At 51.0% G+C, this 25,338-nt stretch overlaps 1 protein-coding gene across 2 annotated transcripts in view; it reads right to left on the reverse strand.

Moving 5' to 3' along the window:
* PLXNA4 (plexin A4) overlaps positions 1-25,338 on the reverse strand; it is a 487,488-nt gene that overhangs the window by 27,002 nt on the left and 435,148 nt on the right. For both annotated transcript variants that reach the window (XM_069586982.1, XM_069586983.1), the window contains exons 22-25: positions 17,994-18,262; positions 14,790-14,856; positions 13,927-14,073; positions 8,833-8,992 (exon numbers count right to left, since the gene is read on the reverse strand). In XM_069586982.1, the coding sequence (XP_069443083.1) occupies positions 8,833-8,992; positions 13,927-14,073; positions 14,790-14,856; positions 17,994-18,262 (643 nt within the window). The remainder of the gene's footprint in view (positions 1-8,832; positions 8,993-13,926; positions 14,074-14,789; positions 14,857-17,993; positions 18,263-25,338) is intronic.

Raw genomic sequence — 25,338 nt, forward strand, 5'->3', positions numbered from 1 at the left:
CAGGTGAGCCCCAAGGAGAACACCTGGCAGGGAGCCTGGATGCCCTCGGCACCCAGCCACTCCGAACTGTGGGAGGGAGCAGCTTTGGAGAAGGGGGGGGGGGAGGCCAGAACAGAATCAGTGTCAATGCAAATAGTTGGGAAATTGACTCAGGAATTGGGGGGGGGCATCTAAATATGATTGGTTAAAAGAGGAATAATTTGCTGGTGAGCAAGTTCTAAAATATAAAATAAGTGAACTAGGAAATGTGGTGTTTAAAAGAAGAAACCCTAAATCAAACAGTGCCATCTACTTTCAAGCCCTAGGTCTTTGCAAACTGTAAAGTGTGGTGCCCCAGCTAGTTGTCGCTTTGGGGAAGTCTGGAGAGCTAAAGGAAAAAGCAGGCTGTGCTCCACTACTCGATCTAAGAGAGGTGAGCTAGAGCTTAGCGGGTATTCTTGAACATGGAATAATATGGAGTCTCTGGTGGTGCTCCAGGGTGGTGTGCTCTGGTGGTGCTCCAGCCATGCTGTGCTGTGTCAAAGAAGAGTTAAGAGGCAAGGGATGGGTGGCTGGAAGGAGGAAAGGTGACCCAGGTAGGAAAGGTGACCCAGGTATTCATATGCACATCACCGAGGGAAAATTGCTGGCTCTGACCTCTTCACAGCTCTGCCTGCAGCCCCTGCCCTACTCCAGGCTCCAAGCACAAAGGACAGAAACACTCACAATCCAATTTGTTATACTTCCACCTTCCAGGGAGAGAAGGAGGTGAAATAAAAAAGAAAAAAAAATCCCATTATCTTTATCTGTCCTTCCCATCAGGTGCAGCGAAAAATGCAAACTGGGGCGACAGTTGCTGTGAACTCTTTATATTTCATTCAGAAGATAGTGTATCTTTTTGTTGCATACAGGAATTACTTATTTGAAAAAATATACCCTTTCAGACAGAAGGGGTGGCGGAGTTCCGGGGCTATTGATGGGGCATTTGCATTAAACCAGAGGAACTGGGAGGTCATGGCTTGTGGAGGAGCTTGTGCGGGAAGGGAGTGGTTGTTCTCACTTCCTGCTGTGTGACCAGAGCCCAGGCTCCGTGCCTCTCTGAGCTACAGAGTCTCCTGTGCAGTGGAACAGAATGGCATCAATTATGTCCTCTGGGGAATGAACAGAGGAGACAAGAGTCCCTTGGCTCGGAAAGAGCAGTGTCCAGCCTCCTTCTGCTGTGCAAAGAATGAGGAACTGCCAGCCGTATGGCTCCCTCTGCGCTGGGCATTTCCCCAGGGCAGGCTCTTATGACACGTTGGTTGAGGCGTTTGGTGATGTAACAGGGTTGTGGTTTATTTAGTCACTCAGTCATGTTTGACTCTGTGACCCCATGGACGGTAGCCCACCAGGATCCTCTGTCCGTGGGATTCCCCAGCAAGAATACTGGAGCACGTTGCCATGACCTCTCCAGGAGATCTTCCCAACCCAGGGATCCTACATTGGCAGGCAGATTCTTTATCACTAGGCCACCACTGAAGTCCCGTATAAGGGAGTACCTATAACCAATACCTATGGGAGGAAAGGGGCATCAACTTGGTGAGGACAGCCTCACATATAACAAAGTGGGGAGCCCTAGCACTGTGCTTTCAAAGCTCCCAAGGCCCACTCGCCCCAGCATAGTTCTTAACTCCTGCCCTGGGATGTCTTCCCTTCCCTAGATTCCAAGAGACTCAAAGAAAGGCAGGTTCTGTGTCCTTCGCTTTGACTCTTACAATGGTTAGTTCTATCATATGTCAACTTGTCTGGGCCACAGTGCCCACCTGGATAGCTGGTTAAAAATTATTCTGGATGTTTCTGTGAGGGTGTTTTTGGATGACATTAATATTTAAATTGGTTGGCTTTGAGTAAAGCGAATTGCCCTCCATAATGTAGGTGGACCTCTTCTAATTAGGTGAAGGCCTGAGTAGAACAAAAGATTGACCTCCCCTGAGGAGGAGGGACTTCTGCAGCAGGTGCCTTTGGATTTGAACTGTAACATGGCTCTTCCCTGGGTCTCCAGCCTGCTGGCTTTCCCTATAGATTCTGGACTTACCAGCCTTCATGCTAGACATCCTCCCAGAATTCATATGTTGACTCCTAACCCTCAATGAGATGGCATTTAGAGGTGGGGCCTTTGGGAGGGTGCTTGAGGTCATAAGGGTGGAGCCCTCATGAATGGGATTAGTGTCCTTGTAAAAAAGATCCCCTGCCTTTTCTAAAACCAGCTTGAACATCAGGGAGTTCACGGTTCACATATTGCTGAAGTCTGGCTTGGAGAATTTTGAGCATTACTTTACTAGCATGTGAGATGAGTGCAATTGTGCAGTAGTTTGAGCATTCTTTGGCATTGCCTTTCTTTGGAATTGGAATGAAAACTGACCTTTTCCAGTCCTGTGGCCACTGCTGAGTTTTTCAAACTTGCTGGCATATTGAGTGCAGCACTTTCACAGCATCATCTTTCAGGATTTGAAATAGCTCAACTGGAATTCCATCACCTCCACTAGCTTTGTTCATAGTGATGCTTTCTAAGGCCCACTTGACTTCACATTCCAAGATGTCTGGCTCTAGATTAGTGATCACATCATCATGATTATCTGGGTCATGAAGATCTTTTTTGTATAGTTCTTCCATGTATTCTTGCCACCTCTTCTTAATGTCTTCTGCTTCTGTTAGGTCCAGACAATTTCTGTCCTTTTTCGAGCCCATCTTTGCATGAAATGTTCCCTTGGTATCTCTAATTTTCTTGAAGAGATCTCTAGTCTTTCCCATTCTGTTCTTTTCCTCTATTTCTTTGCACTGATCGCTGAAGAAGGCTTTCTTATCTCTTCTCGCTATTCTTTGGAACTCTGCATTCAGATGCTTATATCTTTCCTTTTCTCCTTTGCTTTTTGCCTCTCTTCTTTTCACAGCTATTTGTAAGGCCTCCCCAGACAGCCATTTTGCTTTTTTGCATTTCTTTTCCATGGGGATGGTCTTGATCCCTGTCTCCTGTACAATGTCACGAACCTCATTCCATAGTTCATCAGGCACTCTATCTATCAGATCTAGGCCCTTAAATCTATTTCTCACTTCTACTGTATAATCATAAGGGATTTGATTTAGGTCATACCTGAATGGTCTAGCGGTTTTCCCTACTTTCTTCAATTTAAGTCTGAATTTGGCAATAAGGAGTTCATGATCGGAGCCACAGTCAGCTCCCAGTCTTGTTTTTGCTGACTGTATAGAGCTTCTCCATCTTTGGCTGCAAAGAATATAATCAATCTGATTTCAGTGTTGACCATCTGGTGATGTCCATGTGTAGAGTCTTCTCTTGTGTTGTTGGAAGAGGGTGTTTGCTATGACCAGTGCATTTTCTTGGCAAAACTCTATTAGTCTTTGCCCTGCTTCATTCTGCATTCTAAGGCCAAATTTGCCTGTTACTCCAGGTGTTTCTTGACTTCCTACTTTTGCATTCCAGTCCCCTGTAATGAAAAGGACATCTTTTTGGGGTGTTAGTTCTAAAAGGTCTTGTAGGTCTTCATAAAACCATTCAAATTCAGTTTCTTCAGCATTACTGGTTGGGGCATAGACTTGGATAACTGTGATATTGAATGGTTTGCCTTGGAGACAAACAGAGATCATTCTGTCGTCTTTGAGACTGCACCCAAGTACTGCATTTCGGACTCTTTGGTTGACCATGATGGCTACTCCATTTCTTCTGAGGGATTCCTGCCCGCAGGAGTAGATGTAATGGTCATCTGAGTTAAATTCATTTGTCTCTATCACCCCGTACCCCTGTCTAGATTTAGGGCTCCCCTCTCTGTGGTTGCAGTCAGTAGATATTCTCCATTCACCCCACATCGACCAGATCTCCCTCGTTTAGGCTTTTCACCATATCCCCATTCGGGATATCGTATTCGGGGTCTCCCTAGATAACCTCTCCGACCTCGACTCCCCTCGCTGTCTCTCGCCCCCCGCCGAGGGAGGCCGGGCTGAGCTGGGCTCAGATCGGGTCACCTGTCCCTTCTCTCTCCAGCCAAATGGCCCCCCGGCCGTAGCTCTGGGCCAATGCCCGCTGGTGGGGCCAGGCCCCATGCACCGCCGGCTCCAAAATCACTGCAGATGGTGACTGTAGCCATGAAATTAAAAGACGCTTACTCCTTGGAAGAAGTTATGACCAACCTAGATAGTATATTCAAAAGCAGAGACATTACTTTGCTGACTAAGGTCTGCCTAGTCAAGGCTATGGTTTTTCCTGGGGTCATGTATGGATGTGAGAGTGGGACTATGAAGAAGGCTGAGCGCCAAAGAATTGATGCGTTTGAATTGTGGTGTTGGAGAAGACTCTTGAGGGTCCCTTGGATTGCAAGGAGATCCAACCAGTCTATTCTGAAGGAGATCAACCCTGGGATTTCTTTGGAAGGAATGATGCTAAAGCTGAAGCTCCAGTACTTTGGCCACCTCATGAGAAGAGTTGACTCATTGGAAAAGACTCTGATGCTGGGAGAGATTGGGGGCAGAAGGAGAAAGGGACTACCCAGGACGAGATGGCTGGATGGCATCACGGACTCGATGGACATGAGTCTGAGTGAACTCCGGGAGATGGTGATGGACAGGGAGGCCTGGCGTACTGTGATTCATGGGATCGCAAAGAGTCGGACACGACTGAGTGACTGAACTGAACTGAAAAAAGATCCCAGAATGCTCCTTGGAGAAGAAAATGGCAACCCACTCCAATACTCTTGCCTGGAAAATCCCATGAACAGAGGAGCCTGGCGGGGTACAGTTCACGGGGCTACAAAGAGTTGGATATGATTGAGCGACTGAGCACATGTTTTCTTGCCCACTTTCTGTCACATATAGTCCCAATAAAAGAATGGCCATCTATGCACCAGGAAGTGGGTTCTCTGCTGCTGCTTCTGCTGCTGCTAAGTCGCTTCAGTCATGTCCGACTCTGTGCGACCCCATAGACGGAAGCCCACCAGGCTCCTCCATCCCTGGGATTCTTCAGGCAAGAACACTGGAGTGGATTGCCATTTCCTTCCCCAATGCAGGAAAGTGAAAAGTGAAAGTGAAGTCGCTCAGTCGTCCCTGACTCCTAGTGACCCCATGGACTGTAGCCTACCAGGCTCCTCTGTCCATGGGATTTTCCAGGCAAGAGTACTGGAGTGGGGTGCCATTACCTTCTTCTTCCTGAACCAGGAAGTGGGTTCTCGCTGGACCTTAAATCTGCTGACACTTTGATCTTGGACTTCTCAGCTGCCAGAATTGTGAGAAATTATTTTCTGTTGTTTATAAGTCAAGCAGGCTATGGTATTCCATTATGCCAGCCCAAACAGGTTCCTCCTGGTCCATTATTAATGAAATCCTCCATAACTGCATGAACCAATTTCTTCAAATAAGCCTTTCTCTATATAAACATATCCCATCCCACTGGTTCTGTTTCTCTGGAGAACACTGGCTAATAGAGTTCCCCATCTTCCCTCAATGCCTGTAGAAGCTGGTGGAGTGGGCAGGGTAGGAGAGCTTCAGTCCCAGGAACAATGAACAGAAGTGTTAGGAATAGGGGACTAGGCCAGGCCAGGTGCCATAGTGATGATGAAAGGCAGGGGAAGGGGTTGGAGCTGGATGTACCTGGGGTAATAACAGAGGTGGTTTAAAATGTCTTTGTTTCCTTCTAAGCTGGCCTGGGACAGATGTCCATGCCTTGCCAGGTGGGGGTGGGCAGTCTTTGCCCAATGCCGTCAGCCATGGAAAGAGGTAGCATGGAGGGAAGTGAAGTGGAGGGGTATGCTTGGCTGTCTTGCCTCTAATGCATGTGCCTCAGAGACTTCTCTGTGCCTACATGCTCTGTGTCCCGTTGTTGCTGTTGTTTAGTTGTCCAGTTGCGTCTGACTCTTTTATGACCCTATGGATTGAGATTTTCCAGGCAAGAATACTGGAGAAGGTTGCCATTTCCTTTCTCCAGGGGATCTTCCCAACCCAGGGATCGCACTCATGTCTCCTGTCTGCATCTCCTGCATAGCAGACAGATTCTTTACCGCTGAGCCACCAGGGAAGCCCATATGTCCTTTTGGCACAGATTAATTTTTGATAACAATCTCACCTTATATTTGTAAACTGCTTTCAGGCTTTCAAGGCACTTTCACCTACACAATGGGAAAAACTTGCCTTGCCTCTCTCTCCCCACGGAGGCCATGCAACTGAATGGGAGCAAATCTTGTGGAAGAAGCATTTGGGTCTCTGAGGAGGCCCTATTTTATTTGTTATGGAATCTGGCTTTGGTAGAAAGAAGACCAGAGTTGCGGAGACAGCTCTAGACCCTGCACTTAATAGAAAAGAAGGAAATTCCTCAGAAGAGCATCCATCATGGGAGGCCTTTGTGAGAAGTTCAATATGACACCACTTCCCCAGGAAGACAAGGCCCCAGATGCTCAAATTGTCTCCTTCCTTTGGTTTCTCCCCTTTACCCTGCCTTCTGCGAGGCCTCATCCATCCAGCGATCTTGCATCCTCCCTAGCAGCTCCTGTGATGAGAAGGATGGCTCCTTTGCCCTCTTGGGACCTGGTGAGCACCATGCCTCTGGCCTGAGCAGCCTCTAGCTTGAGAGAGTAGCAACTTTTGAGCGGGCCCTGTTTGCTGCATAGACCTCAGGCTTCCTTCACTCATGGTAGATGGCAGGAAGTGGACAACAGGAAGTGGATGGCAGGAAGTAGACAGCAGGAAGTAGACGGCAGGAAGTGGATGGCAGGAAGTGGCCATGTCTGCTTTGGATACTGCTGCCTCCACTCCAGATTCATTACATCCTTTCATCAACAATCTGCTTTGCTGGACTTGCACCCAACAAACGTTCTAAAGTTAAAAGCAGTCCCTCCCCTTCCAAGTTCTGGGTGTGTCGCTTCCAGGTGGGGACGGTTGATCCTGAACAATATCTACCTACCAGCCTTGACATGGTCTCTCTCCCCCATAGGAGGTCAGCCCATTCCCAAGCACCAGAAGTGCACAGTTCTGTATGCACCCACCCAGTGAGCTCTTGCCATGTTCTAAACTAAGGCACAAGCTTTTGAAACTCAACTTCCAGCATGAAGATAAAGGTTCTTGTAATAGTTCCTCCTCATGGTCCTGCTAGGCCAGGGTTCTCCTCCCACCCATATTGCAGATGAGGACTTTGACAAGCCACGGCTCTCACAGATGAATAAAAGGCATGGTGAGTACTACCTGGTGACCGTAGAAAACTCAGTTCTCCCTGGCAGACCCATGGTTGATCAGCTCACTTAATTACTTGGGGCTAGGGACATGGGGGTCTTCCTTCCCTGGCACTATCTTCTCTCCCACTGGTTCTATAACTGAGCCTTTGACTCCATCAGTCTGTGGGATCTTCCTGGTGGTAGACTCCCCCCAACACAGACACAAATGGCCACTCCAACTTAGGGACCAGTGCTGGGGACACACTCGCCCGGTACCCTCTACCCTGAGGATCTCACAGATACTTCCTCCTTGTCCCAGAAACATACACAGAGACAGCTCCAAAGGGAAGAGGAGAATGTGCTCAGCCAGTCTCTCCCTCTGGGCAGAGAGGGAGAGACTCTCTTTCTCCCGGCTGCCAAGCTCCGGGCACAGGGCCAAACACATCCTGCCAAGAGCCAACCAAGAGGAGAGGTGAGGAGGGGGGTGGGGAATCAGTAAGAACTGAGGTGAGTGTATTTCCTGATTTTGAGTCTTTAGGCATCAGAATTTGGGGGGAGGGGTGGTGAGGCAGTGGGAGGGAATGAAAATTCCCTGCGGATTTTAGAAAATAGCACAGATGCCCATCTGCCTTGGATGGCTTAGCTGAAGCCAGCTTCGAGGCCAGATGGATGCATTAGGGGCCTCTGGAGGTCGTCTCCCCTCTGTTGCCATTAATTTCCAGACTCAACCATGTACATACCTAAACACCTTTCCTTCCATGCCCAGGATCAACAAACAGATACATACCATTTCCTCACCAGTATTATCTTCATAATCAGTAATAATAGTGGCCAGTACTTCCTGGGAGGTACTATGGACCAGGCAGTGCATTAAAGGCTTCTATATGCATCCTCTCCTTTCATTCTTACAATGAGGCAGGCACTATTATTTATCTCCATTTTATAGGCAAAGAAACTAAGGCACAGAAAAGTTAAGCAACTAGACCAAGGTTACACAGAACTCAGTGCAACCAGGACCCAAACTCAGGCAGGTGTGATGCTGATCCATGATGCCAAACTGCCTCTCTTCAGCCCTGGCCTCTTTGGAGCCTGGGGCTCCTCACTAGGATTTCCCCAGGTCACTGAGTGACATGCAGGCAAGCTGTAACTGGATCTAAGTTCAGCTGGCCCTAAGTGGCAAGCCCTTGTTTATATAGGCTATGCGATCTATTCATGGAACATTCAAATAAAATGTCACCCTGCTCCATGGTAGGCTGTCATATCTCATTTTTCTCTATCCTTCCTCCATCACTGACCCAGATCCCTCCTGCTTTTGGTAGTCAGCAAAAATTAGAAGCACAGCACAGAGGCAAAGGGAAAGGCCTGGGGGCACAGAGAAGGTGGTGGCAAGACCTTGGGCCACGCGGATTCAGACTAAATCCTCTTTGCTGCAGACACGACACCTCCACTGCCACCCCTCCACTGCTCAAAAGACCCCAGAGGCAGTCAGATCGCCAGCAGACTGTGGTCCCCTCTCTGCTTATTTCTCACTAAGGGGCCATGAAGAAGCAGCCCCTGGGCTCCTGGGGGCCATGCATACCTGCTCTGTGCACCCTGGCTCCACTGGTGTTTAGGAGGGGCTTCTGACCAGTCACAGGACAGCCTCCTGGGTGGGCTGCTTACTCACCTAGGTCCATGTCTGCAGCTTTGGGCCGGTGGGAGCAGGGCACGTTCTTGAAGATGGCATCCAGAATCTTCTCCTTGACCTGAGTAATGGTGTCGCAGTTGAGGATCTTCACTGGGACCTCGGGACTGTTGGCGTTGTCGGGATTGACACAGCTCAGGACCTGGTGGAGTGGAGAGAGGAGGTGCGTGGGGAGGGCAGCCTGGAGGGCCCAGGGATCGCCAGCAGCAGCCCGAGGTCCTCTCGTGAAGGGCTCGCATCTCTGCAGGTTAGACTGGAGTAGGGGAGGATGACCCCAGCTAAGCCCTCTTCCCTTCCTGTCCCCACAAGCAATAGGAAGGTACTACGGCTTCAGCGTCACTGCAGGAGTAGGAGCTGCATATATTTAATTCCTCACCACAAAAGACTCCATTAAAAGCCTGATTTGTCAAAGGGAGCGATGTCCAAGCAGGAGGAGGCAGCGAGGGGCAGTGTGTCTGAGGATGGACGCTACTGCACGCCCTACTGTCTCACACACATGCAGTAGGCACCATCTCCATGCACACCCAGACCCTCACCCACCCCTGAGACCCCTGCCCTATCCCTGGGTGTCAGTCTGTCTTTCTCATCAGTCTGTCTCTCACACTCTAATGGGAAGCTGGCTCCTTTCTCCAAAGATCTCATATGCTTTGATTTTTGTGTGGGTTCCAGGCTGATTGGAGGTTGGAGAATCTGTAAGAAGCTTAGTGTGATCTTTAAAAAATAAAAAGACGCCCTCTAAAAACTGCAGGTTCAGGCCACCCACAAGCCCGTCCTGGCTCCGAACCTGAAACCTGGTGTTGTGCGAGGAGGCCACTCTGGCCCAGGACTTCAAGTTCTCTTTTTGGAACTAGTCGGGTAAGCCAAGACTCTGCCTAAATCACCAAGCTATACTTTTTCCTTTAAAATGTTCTGGACCATTTCTAACAGCTTTGCATCTCTTGCTATTCTCAGCGTGAGCTCTCTCTACATGGTGAGACTGTGGAATCCTTTTCGGGGGGTGGAGTGTGGGGGGAGAACCAGAGCTGGTCGGGCTGGGTGCTCTGGGTCCCAGGTGCTGGTAAGTGGCCCTGCCATTCCGGGTTCCTGCACCCTCTGCCTGACCCTGCGACCTGCGCCTTTTGTGAATTTCCATCTCAGAACTTTCACTGCATATCCACCCCCACCCCCCCAACCCCCAACCATTTCCCAACTGCATGTCTGGTTCACAGATTCAGACAACGGCCTTCCACCCCCCACCCCCCTCCTGCTCCATGTGGCGTCAATCAGAGCCCTGGCCCCTGGACGCCTGCCTTTCATTAGCGACCAGACTGCTGTGAGCTCAAACCAGAACATGCTTATTCCATTAAGATGAAGAAAACCTCCTAAATCTATAAAACCAAACTCTCACCCTCAAAATGTCTTAAATTGAAAACATCGGTGGAAGGAACTCTGGACCACGCACTCCTTCCGCGTGCGCTCTCCAAACCATTCCCTTGCAAGAGCCTTCTGGGCACCCCCTCCCGGCCCCCTCAGTGGTCAAGCACAGCCTGTCCATCTGTGCTCCTCTGTACTGCCCTGGGCTCCTGTGCTCTGGGCCACTTGGGAGGAGGGAAGTTGATCTCCCCAGGCAGCATCACAGCTTTATCTGGGCTGCGAGACCACGAGGCAGAGGCTGCCACCTGAGTTTGTGCCTCCCCCCCGCCCCCATCTCAACATTTCTGCTTGCCCCTGGAGTTCGTGGTGGCCCCATGGGAACAGCTTTGTGGAGTGTCAGGGCACCTGGAGAGGCAGTAGTGGTCCCACCAAGGGACAGGGCTCCCAGTCACAGGCCAAGCCCCAGCTCCCCCGGAAGTTCCTTTCCCCACGTCCATGCCTCTGGGCTATTTCAGAGCAAACTGCCTGGGGTTTGTTCTGCTAGGTCATTGGTTCTCAAACATTCCTGTGACTACGATCACTAAAATGGTTATAAAGTGTTAGTTGCTCAGTTGTGTCTGACTCTTTACGACCCCGTGGGCTGTAGCCCACCAGGCTCCTCTATCTATGGAACTCTCCATGCCAGATACTGGAGTGGGTAGCTGTTCCCTTCTCCAGGAGATCTGCCCTACCCAGGGATCAAACCCGGGTGTCCTGCATTGCTGGCAGATTCTTTACCATCTGACCCACCAGGGAAGCCCCCATTACTAAAGGGTTGGGTTAAAATGCAGATTCTGACTTGGGAGGTGGAGGACCGGGCCTAAAACTCTGCTTTCCGGCAGGCTCCCAGGTGAGAACCTAGCACTCTAGCAGGCTCCCAGCGAGGCTCTTGGGCACTCCCAGCAGCAGGGTCCTAGGCATGCTAGTCTAAGTTCAATCGAATTCATCACTCAGCACAGAGGAGGTGCATCTGGCTGTCAGGTGATGCTTGCTGAGCCTCTCAGCACCTGTCTCACTCCCGCCCAGCACAAGGTTACCATCAGTTGGGCCACAGTGCCCTGGGCTCCTCCAGTCATGCTGAATTCTAGGATGTCCTGGACTTTATTTGACCCCTTCATCTCGATTCTCAGGTCAGCCCTGTCTGCCGCTAACACACTTTCTTCCTGACCCCTCCTCACCAATGACCAGGCTGCTCCCCCTTCCACGGGAGGGAGTTTCCTCTCACAGGCCTGAGGGTGGCTATTAAATCTCCCAGCAGCCATTTTTTTCTCCAGGCAAGACAGTTGCAATTTCCTTCCCCTTCCCTCACAGTGCCTCTTCCCCAAGTCTTTCTACCTCAGTGGATACGCTTCCCTGACCCACTCCAATTTCCTCACAATCTCTTGAAATCAAGTCATCTGCAACCGAGCTGGTTGTGCTAATAGTTTGGCCTCTGGCATAAAGCATGCTGCAATTTGGGGACACAGTGTTATTACAACTCATTGTGTTGGCTTCAATATTGGGGAACCGCTGATGAGATGGGAAAGAAAGGGAGCTGAGAGGGAGAAACCAGGCAGGAGACATTTCAACAGTAGCTTTTTTAGCTCTTTAAGAAATCTATTCAGGTCTCTATTTTTGGAAGTTTTTTTTCTCTTTTCCCTTTCCCATGTTAATCAGAGACTCTGACTCTCCCCTGGAGCAGACCACGACAGCAAGGAAGCTGGGCCCTCACTCAGACATGGATGCCTTGAAGCCTTGTCAACTGAGCCAGTCCTGGCAGATCCACTGAGATGCCTGTTGGGGTCTCCAGGGCCCTCCAAGGATGGAGTGGGACAGGTGCATCATGGTTGCACCACTGCCAGCCAGCAGGACCAGCTGTGTTCAGAGTGGCCGGGAGATCTCCCCAGCTGGCTTCGGGGTCTGGGATTCATCCTCGGCTCAGGGCTTCTGCCCAGTTCTGCCTTGCCTCAGGCTGTTGTGTATCTCATCTCCTGATAAGTGCATTTTAAAGTTGTCTATTCTCTGTCCTTCTTTATGGTCCAACTGGATGTGAGAGTTGGACCATAAAGAAGGCTGAGCACTAAAGAATTGATGTTTTCCAATTGTGGTGCTGGAGAAGACTCTTGAGAGTCCCTTGAACAACTAGGTGATAAAACCAGTCAATCCTAAAGGAAATCAACCCTGAATACTCATTGGAAGAACTGATGCTGAAGCTCCAAAACTTTGGCCACCTGAGGAGAAGAACTGACTCACTGGAAAAGACCCTGATGCTGGGAAAGATTGAGGGCAAGAGGAGAAGGGGGTGACAGAGGATAAGATGGTTGGATGGCATCACTGACTCAATTTGACATGAATTTGAGCAAACTCCAGGATATAGTGAAGGGCAGGGAAGCCTGGCCTATTGCAGTCCATGGGATCACAAAGGATGGTACACAACTTAGTGACTGAACAACATTCTCTGTCCATTTCTGTCTCTTCCACCTTCATTCTTGTGCTCCCTCCATGTACCACCCTCCACAGCTATCTTTTATCTCATTTTCTCACTCTGGGCTTCCCTTGTGGCTCAGCTGGTAAAAAAATCTGCCTGCAATGTGGGAGACCTGGGTTCGATCTCTGGGTTGGGAAGATCCCCTGGAGAAGGGAAAGGCTACCCACTCCAGTGTTCTGGCCTGGGGAATTCCAAGGACTGTATAGTCCATGGGGTCGCAAAGAGTCGGACATGACTGAGCGACTTTCACTCGCTTCTTCTACCTTCTTTCCTCTTTCCTGGAGAAGGTCTGGTGGGAGATCAGAGCTCTCTCCCAGAAAAGCCCAAGAGTGAGCTCCCTAGCCTGGAAAGAGAGTGGGCACCGGCAGACAGTCATGGGGGGTAGAGGTGCAGGACTCACATGAGCCAGCAGTGGGGAGCCTTGACCCTGGGCTCAGGGCTTTGTACACCTGATCACACTCCACCTTCTAGACAGCTCTGGGAGGTAAAGAGTGCCATTATCCCTGTTTTATTATTATCCTATTTTTTCAGCTAAAAACCCCAAAGTCAGATTTATTTTTAAGAGTCCCGCCCCAAATCTCCCAGCTGGTCAGAAGGAATTGGGGCTCCAATCCAGGTCTGCCTGGTTCCAAACCATGTGCTCCTAAGTGCTGAGCTTTGTGGGGATAACTGTTTTTAGCAGGAAAGGGAGTGTAAACTTGACTTAGTGTGGAAACAGGTATCCACCTGTTCCCCGGACACACACCTTAAACAGATCAGCCTAGCATCCTATCCTTCAGCCTGAGTCACGCAAGTGTGGGCTTCAGGACCATGAGCAACCATTTCTGGCTTCCCCTCCTTCATACGCTACCTGCTACCTATTTGGAACTGATCTGCAAAGCGTGGGTTCTCCACCAAGAGAACTGTTGAGAAAGCGTCATTCCTTGGGCTCACACTCAACCAGCTCTTGGCAACGGGTTACCACCTTACAATCCAGGGTACCAGCCTGGAAGTACGTTGGTCTCTGGCTGTCGCTCAGATATGTCTGAGACACTGGTCCCCTGGTGTGTTGGGATGAGGAAGTTGGGGTGGTGCCATGCACAGGGGGAAGGCCAGGCTGGCCCTGTGCAGTGGGGAGGTGGCTTGTCAGCATTCCCAGCATCGCCTGGGCTGGGCAGGGGCTGCACAGGACCAGGGCGGGACCAGAGTCATGGGGAGGAGCTGGGAGGCTGGCTTACCAGGGTCTTGTAGTCGATCTGCTGGCGGATGAGCTTGTCCTCACTCAGAGAGTAGCGGGCCTCACCCGTGATGGCATCGATGGGTCCCTTCTCCATCTGCTGCTTGATAGCACAGAATAGCGAGAAGAGGGGCTCCCCGGCGCACTCCTGCACATGGAGGAGAGCCGTGCTGGGAGGACCCCACATGTGTGGAGCCTGGCCTCCCATGGCCTCTGTCTCTCCAAGGGGCTGCTTTCCACTCCTCTGTCTTGATTCTCTTCTGCTCCCCTTCTTGCTCTTTCCCACTTCTGTTCTAGAGCCCTCTCTTCATGTTTCTGGCCCTACGCCCCTGTCTGTCCCTTTCCCAGTTCCCCCCTGTACCCTGCTTTCTCTGCTGTCCCATCAAGGGACAGAGGTCAGTCCTCAGTGGTGTGAATTCCTTACAAGTCAGTAATTGGAGGCCAAGCAGCTCTTCTGCCTCCCAGTCACATCTGCAGTTTAACTGCAGCCACACGTGATTCTGTGCCTGCCCAGGGCCCTCATCAGCATCAGTAAGTCCAAAGCTGGGGCCAGGGCAGCAAGAGGAAAAGAAGGGGTGAACTGTCTTCAGCTTGAAATGGGAAAGCAGGGGTCTTCTTAGAGCTCATCTACCCTTACCTGGGAGAAAGTGGGGACCATGCCTCTCAAGCCAGTCCTGACTGTGGGGCTCTGTCTCCTGAGATGGTCAGGAGCCTGTTCTCTCCATGATTATGAGAAGGGAAACACCATTTCTTGGTGGGATTCTAGCAGCCAGGCCGTATGAACTTGGGAGCTTGCAGGTTGGTGCCCAGGCTGGTGGGGAAGCTGAGGCAGGCCCAGAGATCCCTTCCCGCATCCAGTCATACCTTGAGGAACTTGTAGAGGAGGAAAGTGAACCAGTTGGTCAACATCTTCTCAGCCACCGATTCGGTCCTGGCAGCAGTCACGGAGGGACCCAACAGAGCAAGACAAAGACAGAGGCAGCTGGTCAGACCTCAAGGGCAGGAGGGCAGGACGAGTCTACCTGGATCTTGCTGCTTAAGGCTTTTAGAAATCTTAAGACAGTAAGGGATAGCTGGAAGCCCCAGTACTTTGGCCACCTGAGGCAGAGCCGACTCATTGGAAAAGACTCTGATGCTTGGAATGATTGAAAGTGGGAGGTGAAAGGGGCAATGGGATGAGATGGTTGGATGGCGTCATCAACTCAGTGAACATGAGTTTGAGCAAATTCCTGGAGATAGTGAAAGACAGGGAAGCCTGGTGTGCTACAGTCTATATGATGGCAAAGTCGGACATGACTGAGCAACTGAACGACACGAAGGGATACCTGAGTTCCACGGACTCCTAGACACATCATAATGATTAAGATAGTCAGATAAGCTTTGCCTACCAAGCTGGGAGATAACTTTCTGGGTGTAGGCTCCTCAGTGAGTTCCTGTGAGAATATGCTCGAGCATCATGTCCAACTGTCCAAGAGCACTTTCTGTGTTGTCCAATCTGGTAGCCACCAGCCATAGAGGACTTGAAATGGGGAGAGGTGGGATTTTTATTTTATTTACTTTAACTTAGATTTAAATAGTCACATATGGCTCATAGCTATCACACTGACAAACATCTTAGAGAAATTTACAAGATAGGTGTGTTCCGTAGAGTAAGAAAAGAAAAAAGAACCCCTGAGATACTCATTTGGCTGGGGATGGAAAAAGGTGACAGGGGGCATGGGTCATGGAAGAAGGCCAGATAGACTAGACTGAGACCATCCCTTAAGCTAAAGGCTCCCGGAGTAAGTAGTAACAGGGAGCTGGAATCTTAGCTCATTCTAATAGATATCCAAACTGTCCTATTTAAGAAGCTTCCATGTACTTTGGAACTTCTCCTGGGAGCCTTTCTAGAGTTTTATTAGCGATGATAGTGATTTCATTCTTGAGTCTGATTTGCATCTTTCATGCTACTACCCAAACCATTTTTTTTTTTTTTAGTTTGGAAAGCGAGAACATCACAGCTGCATGACCAACTAAAGGACACTTTTGGTTGCATTCACTTAAGAGAAAAACTACATTCAAACTTGCAGTAAGAGTGTGGCCAGTTCCAGAGAGAAAGTGATTCCATCAGGTATGTTTGGATAGAGTTGAAAGTTGCAGTTGCCAGAAGGTACTAACACCTCAACTCTCAAGGCGGTTGGACAGCTGCCAGCACTAAATGAAGCTGAGAAGAAGGAAAACTGTTGAAAGGAGGAGAGCAGCCAAGGACAAGAAGAAGAAAAGGAGACGCAGGAGAGCAGGAGGGAGAGAGGGCATCTGGGAGAGAGCCAGTGGAAGACAAGCGCAGGAGACACACGGATCCAGAGCGAGACCTTGCCGGCAAGTTGTTGGTGGGAGTTCTGGTGGGCAGGGGCAACCCTAAAATTATGCTGGTGGGTGGCTGCGTGGTGAAAGTAAAACAAAAAGCAAAATAATCTACCTTGCTGCTTCTAAAGCTGTATGATTGTGCCTATATGGAGCAACCTTTTGGAGCTATGCCTGGCAAATGCCCTCTGTACCAAGAAAAAGCCAGAAGTAAACACTTCACAAAGCCAAGACTACCCACTGGACTGAGCGGGAAGCCCTGCCTCCTGCTCAGAGACCAAGGATGGAAGGCAGGGGCCAGGCAGAGGCAGGCAGTAAGTGGGGTGGTCCAGGCAAAGGGCTGGACATCATAGCTTGATATGGGGCAGAGGTAGGGGCAGGTTCCAACTTCATCTATGCAAAGGCTAAAGGCAATGGAACAATAGTCTGGAGGAGAAATGGTCTTCAAGTGCATGGACAGTTTGAATGGAAGCCCCTGGTGCCTCAGTGGCAAAGAACCTGCCTGCCAATGCAGGAGACAGCGGGGCGATCCCTGGGTCAGGAAGATCCCTTGGAGAAAGAAAGGCAACCCACTCCAATATTCTTGCCTGGGAAAGTTCATGGACAGAGGAGCCTGGTGGGCTACAGTCCATGGGGTCACAAAAGATTTGGACACCACTTAGCGACTGAACAACAGCAACAGACAGAGGCAGAGGGTCTCTGGTTCCCCAAGCAAAGCCATGGTATGTGGTTATGTCCCCACACATGCCCATGCAGATTCCAAACAGTGTCAAGGATGAGGCATCCCACGGTTTTGAGAGGTGGACCTGGAACTCGCAGAACCCACAGCAGATGCCAGGAAATACCTGCTGTGTTGCATCAGGCAAGTTGCCACTAAAGACCTTGAACTCAAACGCTGACTGGACCAGTGCTTCTCGAATTTTAATGCACATTCAGATCCCCTGGGTTCCTCACTAAAGTGCTGATTCTGATCCGGTAGGTGTGGGGTGACCTGAGGGTCTGCATTTCTACCAAGCTCTGGGTCAAGCTTCTGTTGCTGGTCCCGGACAGCAGTGAGAGTTACAAGGGGCTGAAGTCTGCCATCTTGAAATGGTGAGGTGGGTGCCCAGAGAGGCCCTGGGGTATCTCCCCTAATTCAAGTTCAGTCATGGAAAATCCCATGGATGGAGGAGCCTGGATGGGGTTGCTAAGAGTCAGACATGACTGAGTGACTTCACTTTCACTTTTCACTTTCATGCATTGGGGAAGGAAAATGGCAACCCACTCCAGTGTTCTTGCCTGGAGAATCCCAGGGACAGGGGAGCCTGGTGGGTTGCTGTCTATGGGGTCACACAGAGTTGGACATGACTGAAGCAACTTAGCAGCAGCAGCAGCAGCATGGAAAAGGTGAGGGGGTGGAAAAATGACTTCTGAAGAATCCATAAGAGAAAAATTCTGGTAGAGAGGCTCAATCAGGGGAGTGTAAGGGCAGAGGGAGGAGAATGGAAAGTCAGTAGAGAGGCAGAAGAAAAACCGTGGGGCAAGAAGATGAGCTTGGTTAAGTCACAGGCAACACAAGGGGCAAGTTCTTCTAAGAGTGCATGGGTCCACCTCAGCCTCTGGCCAGGTCAGTGCCGGACCCTGGGGGACTTGGCTGCTCCTGGGAGATCCACCCTAGCCTCCCGAGGTCAGAAGGGCCAGGCTGGTGCGCTGGTCTGGATGGGGCCCCCCGGGCCACGATCCTACCTCCTGAGCAGCAGCTTGGGGTGGTTCTTGCTCTCCAGGTTCTTGTCGATGAGGTCAGCCAGCAGCTGCTTCAGCACGTCGGTGGCGTACTCCAGTTTGCTCTGCAGCACCGTCATGATGAGCGAGGCCACGTTGCCGCGATCGCGCATGGAAAAGCTGCGCTGAGACTCCAGCGTGCGGATGAAGGACAGCAGGAACACCTTGTTGTTGATGAGCTGAGCGAAGAGCTTCAGGCCTTTCTCCACACGCTCCTGCCGGTAGCCTGGGACCTGAAGGGGAGACCCAGGGGTGCGGGAGTCTTGATTGCCTCCCACAACGGGGTGAGGCAGGCCGAGCCCCAGGGATGCCCCAGGGGGTTGGCTGTGCCCAGTGTGGAACCTCCCAACCTCCCGTTCACTCACGACAGGCCACATGGCTGATGCCACCAAGTCCTTATCAAGAGCCAGGCACTATACTAGGTGCCTACCTAACCCGTGTCACAGCCCACGAGCCAGGTCACTGTCTCCAGAGACAGGGAGAACGTCATCATTAGTATGGAGTTGAGGAGGGGGCCCCTCACCAGCAGAGACCACCATCATAGCCCCAGGTGACTCCAGGTCATGCCAGGTGACTCCAGGGTGTGGGGGCTTCTGACCCCCGCCCCGTGGCTGGGGGATCACGGAACCTGGGCCTTCGGCTGACCCAGTGCTGACCCATCTCTGATGCTGGCGTTCCTGCTGACAGATCAGTGGCCTCAGAGCCAGGACTTCTGGGCTCCACAGGCGCTGTAACACCCCATGCCATGGAAGCTTGGGCTAGTCCCCTTACTTCTCGGGCCCAAGTTCATTCACTTGCACAAAGGGGAAGCTTAAGCCCAAGAGCCTCTCAGGCACTGCCTAACTCTAGCATTTGTCGCTTTCCTAGGAATTCCTTCTGAGACCCTGCTCCATGCTGGGGAGGAGGAGGAAGAGGGTTTTATCTTCCTGCCTGCGTCTTCTGTCCATCTGGGAGATCCGTGCAAGGGTGTCCCATCCACTCAGCAAACATGAGCTAGCAACTGAGCCAGGCATGGGAGTGGCAGCTCTGAGCTGCATGAGGTCAGGCACTGTGGTACCATGCGTCATGCCCCAAATCAGAAATGGCCAGAGGTCGGGCAACAATAAGAGACCCCCAGGAACTGTCGTACATTTACCCAAGGATGTGCTTCCGGGCGACAGGGATGAAGGGCCTACTGCCGCTCACAACAACAGGAATGACTCTTGTAAACATATTGAGAGAAAAAAGTCAGGTGGAAAAGAGAGCATACTGTGTAATACCATTTAAACCCAGATTTAAATAAAACAATTAAAATTCTTCAATAATGGAAGAAAAAGGGTTTTCTGGGCAGTGGCTGTGCCTGGAAAGGGCTCAGGGGAACTTTTAGAGACTGTAAAGTTCTGCTTCTCAGTCTGTGCGCTGCTTGACGGCTGTGTTCACTTGGGGAAAATGCGCTGAGCTGTGTTCTGATAATTTGTGCATTGCTCTGTCCATACGTGTGTGTGTGTGTGTTAGTCGCTCAGTCATGTCTGACTCTTTGCGACCCCATGCACTGTAGCCCACTAGGCTCCTTTGTCCATGGAATTCTCCGGGCAAGAATACTGGAATGGGTAGCCATTCTCTTCTCCAGGGGATCTTCCAGACCCAGGGATCAAACCCGGGTCTCTCGCATTGCAGGCAGATTCTTTACTGTCTGAGCCACCGGGGAAACTTTCTGTCTCTATGCTTCCATGAAAATAAAAAGTTCATTTAAGAAATGAAGCATAGCTGCTTCTCTGGAAGGAAGCACTGGGGGCAGGGGGCACCTGTTGGAGGTGCCTTTGAAGCCTGTCTTGAAGGATATGTCCCCTACCCCTGGGGGTGGGGAGGGTAGATGTGCCAGGTCCTCGGGAAGGAGTGCTGTATAAGGAGCAGTAAAGGACACAGTTTCAGTATCCGTCGAGCTAGCATTAACTCCATCACAGCCACTTATGAACTGCAGAACCCTTAGGAGATTCAGTTCCTTTATCAGTGACAAGGAGGTACCACAGCTAATATGTATACAGATCTTATCTATGCGAAGCACGGTTCCTCATACTTTAGAAATACTGACCATGTAATCCACACAACAGCCTATGAGGCAGGGGCCCTTATTACCCCAGAGCCCCATGAGGATAAGGAACTTTCCAAGATCCCAAGACAGAAAAGTGTCAGAGCTGGGCCACGAAGTGGGCAGCGGCACGGTGTCCTTCCCCTTCCCGGGGCTTCTGAAAGTGCTGAACAAGGGATGTGAAAACCCTTGGCATGACCACAGTCCGGTTATTGAGTGCATGCTGCTTCCCTCTAGAGATTTTAAACTGGACGGAGGTGGCCAGAGAAACCCTGTTGCCAAGGTCCACAAAGCTGGCAGATGCAGAGCTGCGAAGTTCCTGCCGCTCATTTATGGTGCCGCCCTGGTTCTGGGCTCAGGGCTTGGTGCTGGCTGAAGCAGAGTCCAGTCAGACCCAGGCCTTGCCCTCCAATCGTCAGCCAGGAGTCATGCAGTCCCTTCGGTGGGGGAACCCCTGACCCCTGAACTCTGCAGAGAAGCATGGGCATCCTGTTGCCTGGCATCAGAAGCTCACACAGGTCAGGAGCAGGCGGGTTCCCAAATTGGGTCCATTTGCATTTCCTTTGCCACTGTGCTGATACATGGAGGGCTGGTAGCTCTCTGGTCAGTTCAGCAGAGATGGGAACTCGCCAGAGCCAGGGCGGTGCTGGCTAAGGCCCTCTGGAATTCATCCTGGCCCTCAGCATAGCCCCTCCTGGCAACCCTCCCGTTTCCCAAGGTCTCCAACCTCAGTTTAGCTCTGGCCTGGCTCTTTGAGTCCCACGCTCCACGGGGTCTCTTGAGGGAAGCGCAAGGGGGACACAGCCATCTCGCTGTGCCGTCAGGCAGGGCCACAGTCTGTCCACTGTCTGTCTGTCTCCTGCTGACCCCCGCCCCAAGACAGCCCCTCTCACACATGTGCGCACTTCGGACCCTTCAGAACAACATCTCTCTAATTTGTCCTGATAATGAGAGATAACGCCATTTCTCAGGCTCCTGCATTGTGCAAAGGACAGTCCTGGCACATTCCACACATCGGTCAAACAAAGCCCTCTTATAACCTTGAGAGGGTGAGTCGTGACCCCCTGATAGCCGCCTCTCAGGGAAGCCACTGCGGTTTCTCAAGGCCAGGCAGCTGGTGGAGGGAAGGGCTGCATTGCCAAACCCCAGCTTCTCTGGCTACTAGTCCCTGGCCATCCTCTGATTCTTGGCCAGTGTATCCTACCCCTGGGCCTGGGGGGTGGTGACTGACAGCCAGCTCCAAGTCCCCCCATGCTGGGCCTCCTGGAGCTCAGGTGCCATCGGAGGAGGACAGGGGCGCCAAGCTCAGGGGAGGAGGGGGAGGAGGTGGGGGAATGGCTCTGGACTCCCTGCCCTGGCTGCATGCTCCTTCCAGGCAACAGGGCCAGGGCCCTGGGCAGGAAGATTCATCAAAATGACCTGCAGAGAAAGAGCATCCCCGTAGCCGCCAGCATATGGAATCAGAGAGACTAACAGACTCGTACACGGAGGAAGGCTCTGTCACCTCTGGGCTCTTCTGCCTCATCTATAAAATGAGAATATGAGTGCCTATGTCATAATGTTTTATGAACATTAAATAAGATAATGTATGTAAAGTGCTTGGCACACACAGAACGCACTTAAACAGCAGCAGTTTTATTACCTGCCCCTCCTCCGTTGGCTGTTTTCACTGATCCAACGTACCTAATGCATTGGCACAGTGTCCAGGGGCAGAAAGCAGGCATTTTCTCCCCAATTTTATGAAGAGCAGAAGGAAGTGAAGTATCTTGGTGAAAAGTACCCAGAACAATTCCCCTCTGTAACGTGCCGCCCCCAACTCCTAAGCAAATGGCACGCTGAAACAAGAGTTTCTTTATTCACCAGATGGTTCGATAATTTAGTTGAAGTCTGTGAGAATAAAACTGGATAGTAAATTTTAATTGTAACCCAATAGGTTAGAGTTTAGGAGGCAAGGATAGATGGAAAACAAGGTGTGCGATTACTGTCTGCTCTGTGTCTTTAAAGGATTGGTGTGTAACCAGTGTCTGGGCAGCCCCTTATCCGAACGCCTGGACTGCACTCAGATTGTCATAAAAGACAGGGCCTGGTGGCCTGGCCTCTGGGACGGCCTGAAGCCAGAGGACCCCATCTTCTTCACAAGCACCGGCCATTCATGCCCATCCCAGCACCCGAGAAGGTGGAAATCCTGCTTTAGGTTAGTTGGTGGCTTCCCTGGGAATGTTTCCAAACCTGGAAAACCAACAGGGAGAAACTAACCCAGAAGCAGGGAGATGCTGGAAACAAATGAGAAAAGAGGGATCCGTATGAGATCTCTGGACAGTGCATAGGAGGCTGGATCTCACATAGCCCCAGGCTAACATGGAACAGTAAAAGGCAATTTCTGTCTGCAAGAAATCAATGAAGGAGTTTAATGGAAATGAGAAACTCCTGTGTTCTACATATAGAACCCAAAAGATGGAAGCAGGGGCTTCAACTGATATTCATACCCTCATTTTCATAGCTGCATTATTCACACTGGCCCAAGTATCCACTGACAGAAGAATGGATAAACATAATGTGGTTTTTACACACAACAGGCTAGTATTCAGCCTTGAGAGGAAAGAAATTCTATCACACGGTACAACACGGGTGAACCTTGACAACATTTTACTAAGTGAAAAAACTAGTCACAGAAGGACAAATACTCTATGATCCCAACTGTACAAGATATGGGCTTCCCTGATAGCTCAGTTGGTGAAGAATCTGCCTGCAAAGCAGGAGACCCCAGTTTGATTCCTGGGTAGGGGAGATCCGATGGAGAAGAGATAGGCTACCCACTCCAGTATTCTTGGGCTTCCCTTGTGGCTCAGCTGGTGAAGAATCCACCTGCAACGCGGGAGACCTGGGTTCGATCCCTGGGTTGGGAAGATCCCCTGCAGGAGGGAAAGGCTATACCCACTCCAGTATTCTGGCTTGGAGAATTCCATGGACTGTATAGTCCATGCGTGGAGAAGGCAATGGCAACCCACTCCGGTACTCTTGCCTGGGAAATCCCATGGACAGAGGAGCCTGGTAGGCTGCAGTCCATGGGGTCGCTAGGAGTCGGACATGACTGAGCGACTTCACTTTCACTTTTCACTTTCATGCGTTGGAGAACGAAATGGCAACCCGCTCCAGTGTTCTTGCCTGGAGAATCCCAGGGATGGGGAGCCTGGTGGGCTGCCATCTCTGGGGTCGCACAGAGTCGGACACAACTGAAGCAACTTAGCAGCAGCAGCAGCAGCACAGTCCATGCGTTCACAAACAGTGAGACACAATTGAGCAACTTTCACTTTCGTATGAGGTATTCAGAGTAGTCAAGTTCATAGAGACACAAAGTAGAAGGGTGGCTGCCAGAGACTGGGAGAGGGGGATGGGGAGTTAGTTTTCAATGCGTACAGAGATTTAGGCGGGGAAGATGAAACAGTTCTGGGGATAGATGGTGATGATGGTTGCACAATCATGTGAGTGAACTTAATGCTACTGAATTGTGCACTTAAAAATGGTTGAAATGGTAAATTTTATGTTACATATATATTGCCAGAAGTTTTACAAGTCTGTGTGACCTGCCTGATTCAGAGCCCATGCCTGACAATTAGCCATCTCCTGGTCTCTGCCTCGGGTAGATCAGTGAAGCTGGCTGTTAACTCCTTCCTGAGCAGGAGGGTAGGACCAGAAAGTCTCCTGTCATGATAAAGGCAAGGACAAGACAGAAGCCTCAGGTTGGAGGGGAGATTTTAAGGTGCCCCATGAGGAGCAAGGCTATGGCAGGACATGAGGTGACTTGTAACGGGGGGCCAGAGGAACGGTCTCAGGCATAGATGGGGTATCCACCCAGAGAGCATCCAGGGAGTCACACAGGCTGGTCAGGTCATCGGCAGAATCCAGCAGCCCTGATTCTCGGAGGCTTTATTCTGCAGCCCTCCATGGACTGAGTTCATTCCACAGCCCCTGACAGATGGGTGTGTGTGGGGCGGGGGGGGGGGGGGGGGGGAGGAGGGGGCGCGTCAGGGACTACTGGTGGTGCAGCCCTGGACGTGCCCTCCTGTGTGTCCAGCCTGTAGGTTGGGTGGTGTCCCCATCAAGTGAAGTACAGTTCAGTGCTCTGGATTGTACTGAACAAGGACTCCTGAAGCTTTCTGGGCAGAGGAAGGAGTCTGCTGCCATTCATTCTGCAGCCCCAGAAGCCTCGGAGGGAGCTGGCTCCATGCTTGGTGGCCTGGGGTGGGTGTGAGGGGGCCCAGAGTTTCTGTCTGTTGAGCCCAGCTTGCTGGGTAGGGCTAGTGGACTGTGCCCCTTGCTGAGGATTAAGGCTAGGACTTGTGCACCGGCTTCTCTCGGAAAACTAGCTCTCAAGGAAAGGCACAAGGAAGTGCTGCTGGGTAAGGATGCCACCAGCTTTCAGCAAAGGGCTGAGTACAGTTCAAAAAGGCAATGGGAGGGAATCATTAGGATTCTGGTCCTGAGCAAACAGGGCTGCTACGGACAGTGAGGCAGGCTGTGCACTGCACAATTCCAGGAAGTGCTGCGTATGATCAGTGCTCTCTGGAGCAGTGCCGTGTTCGATTGCACCACCACCCACAACATCCTGTCGGGGGATGAGCCCTGAAACTCCCCTCCACCACCTGGAGCAGCCCTTCGGCATGTACTGCTCTTGGGTGATCACTATTCCAGCACCAAGCCAGGCCTGACAATCCAAACATCTCCAGAGGGACTTCCTTGGTGGTCCAGTGGTTAAGACTTTGCCTTCCAATGCAGGGGATGCGAGTGTGATCCCTGGTTGGGGAGCTAAGATCTCACCTGCTTCACGGCCAAAAAAACAAAACATAAGACAGAAGCAATGTTGCAGCAAATTCAGTAAAGACTTTAACAATGGTCCACATGAAAAATCTTAAAACAACAAAACAAAATATTTACGGAGGTGCAAGGGCAGGTGGGAGAGACATGAGATAGGATCAAATGAGGAATAAGATCATACACAGCATGCGGCGTGCTTTATAATCTGGGCCATGGGACCGGTCAGGAAAGCAGTGTGGCGTGAGTAAGCGTCCGTAAGAAAACACCTTGTGTGGAAGAAGGCTGTGCCCCAGCCCTGCTCCAAAGTATTCAGGCTGCCCTCCAGGGATGCTGCTTAGAAGTGGTCTCAGCAAATCTGACTTAAAAGTTAAATGCTTAAGGGAAATCTACTTGGAATTTCAAGCTAGTGAAAAAGAGAGAATAACT

Source organism: Ovis canadensis, chromosome 4 (genome assembly GCF_042477335.2).
Source record: "Ovis canadensis isolate MfBH-ARS-UI-01 breed Bighorn chromosome 4, ARS-UI_OviCan_v2, whole genome shotgun sequence".
Lineage (NCBI taxonomy): Eukaryota > Metazoa > Chordata > Mammalia > Artiodactyla > Bovidae > Ovis > Ovis canadensis.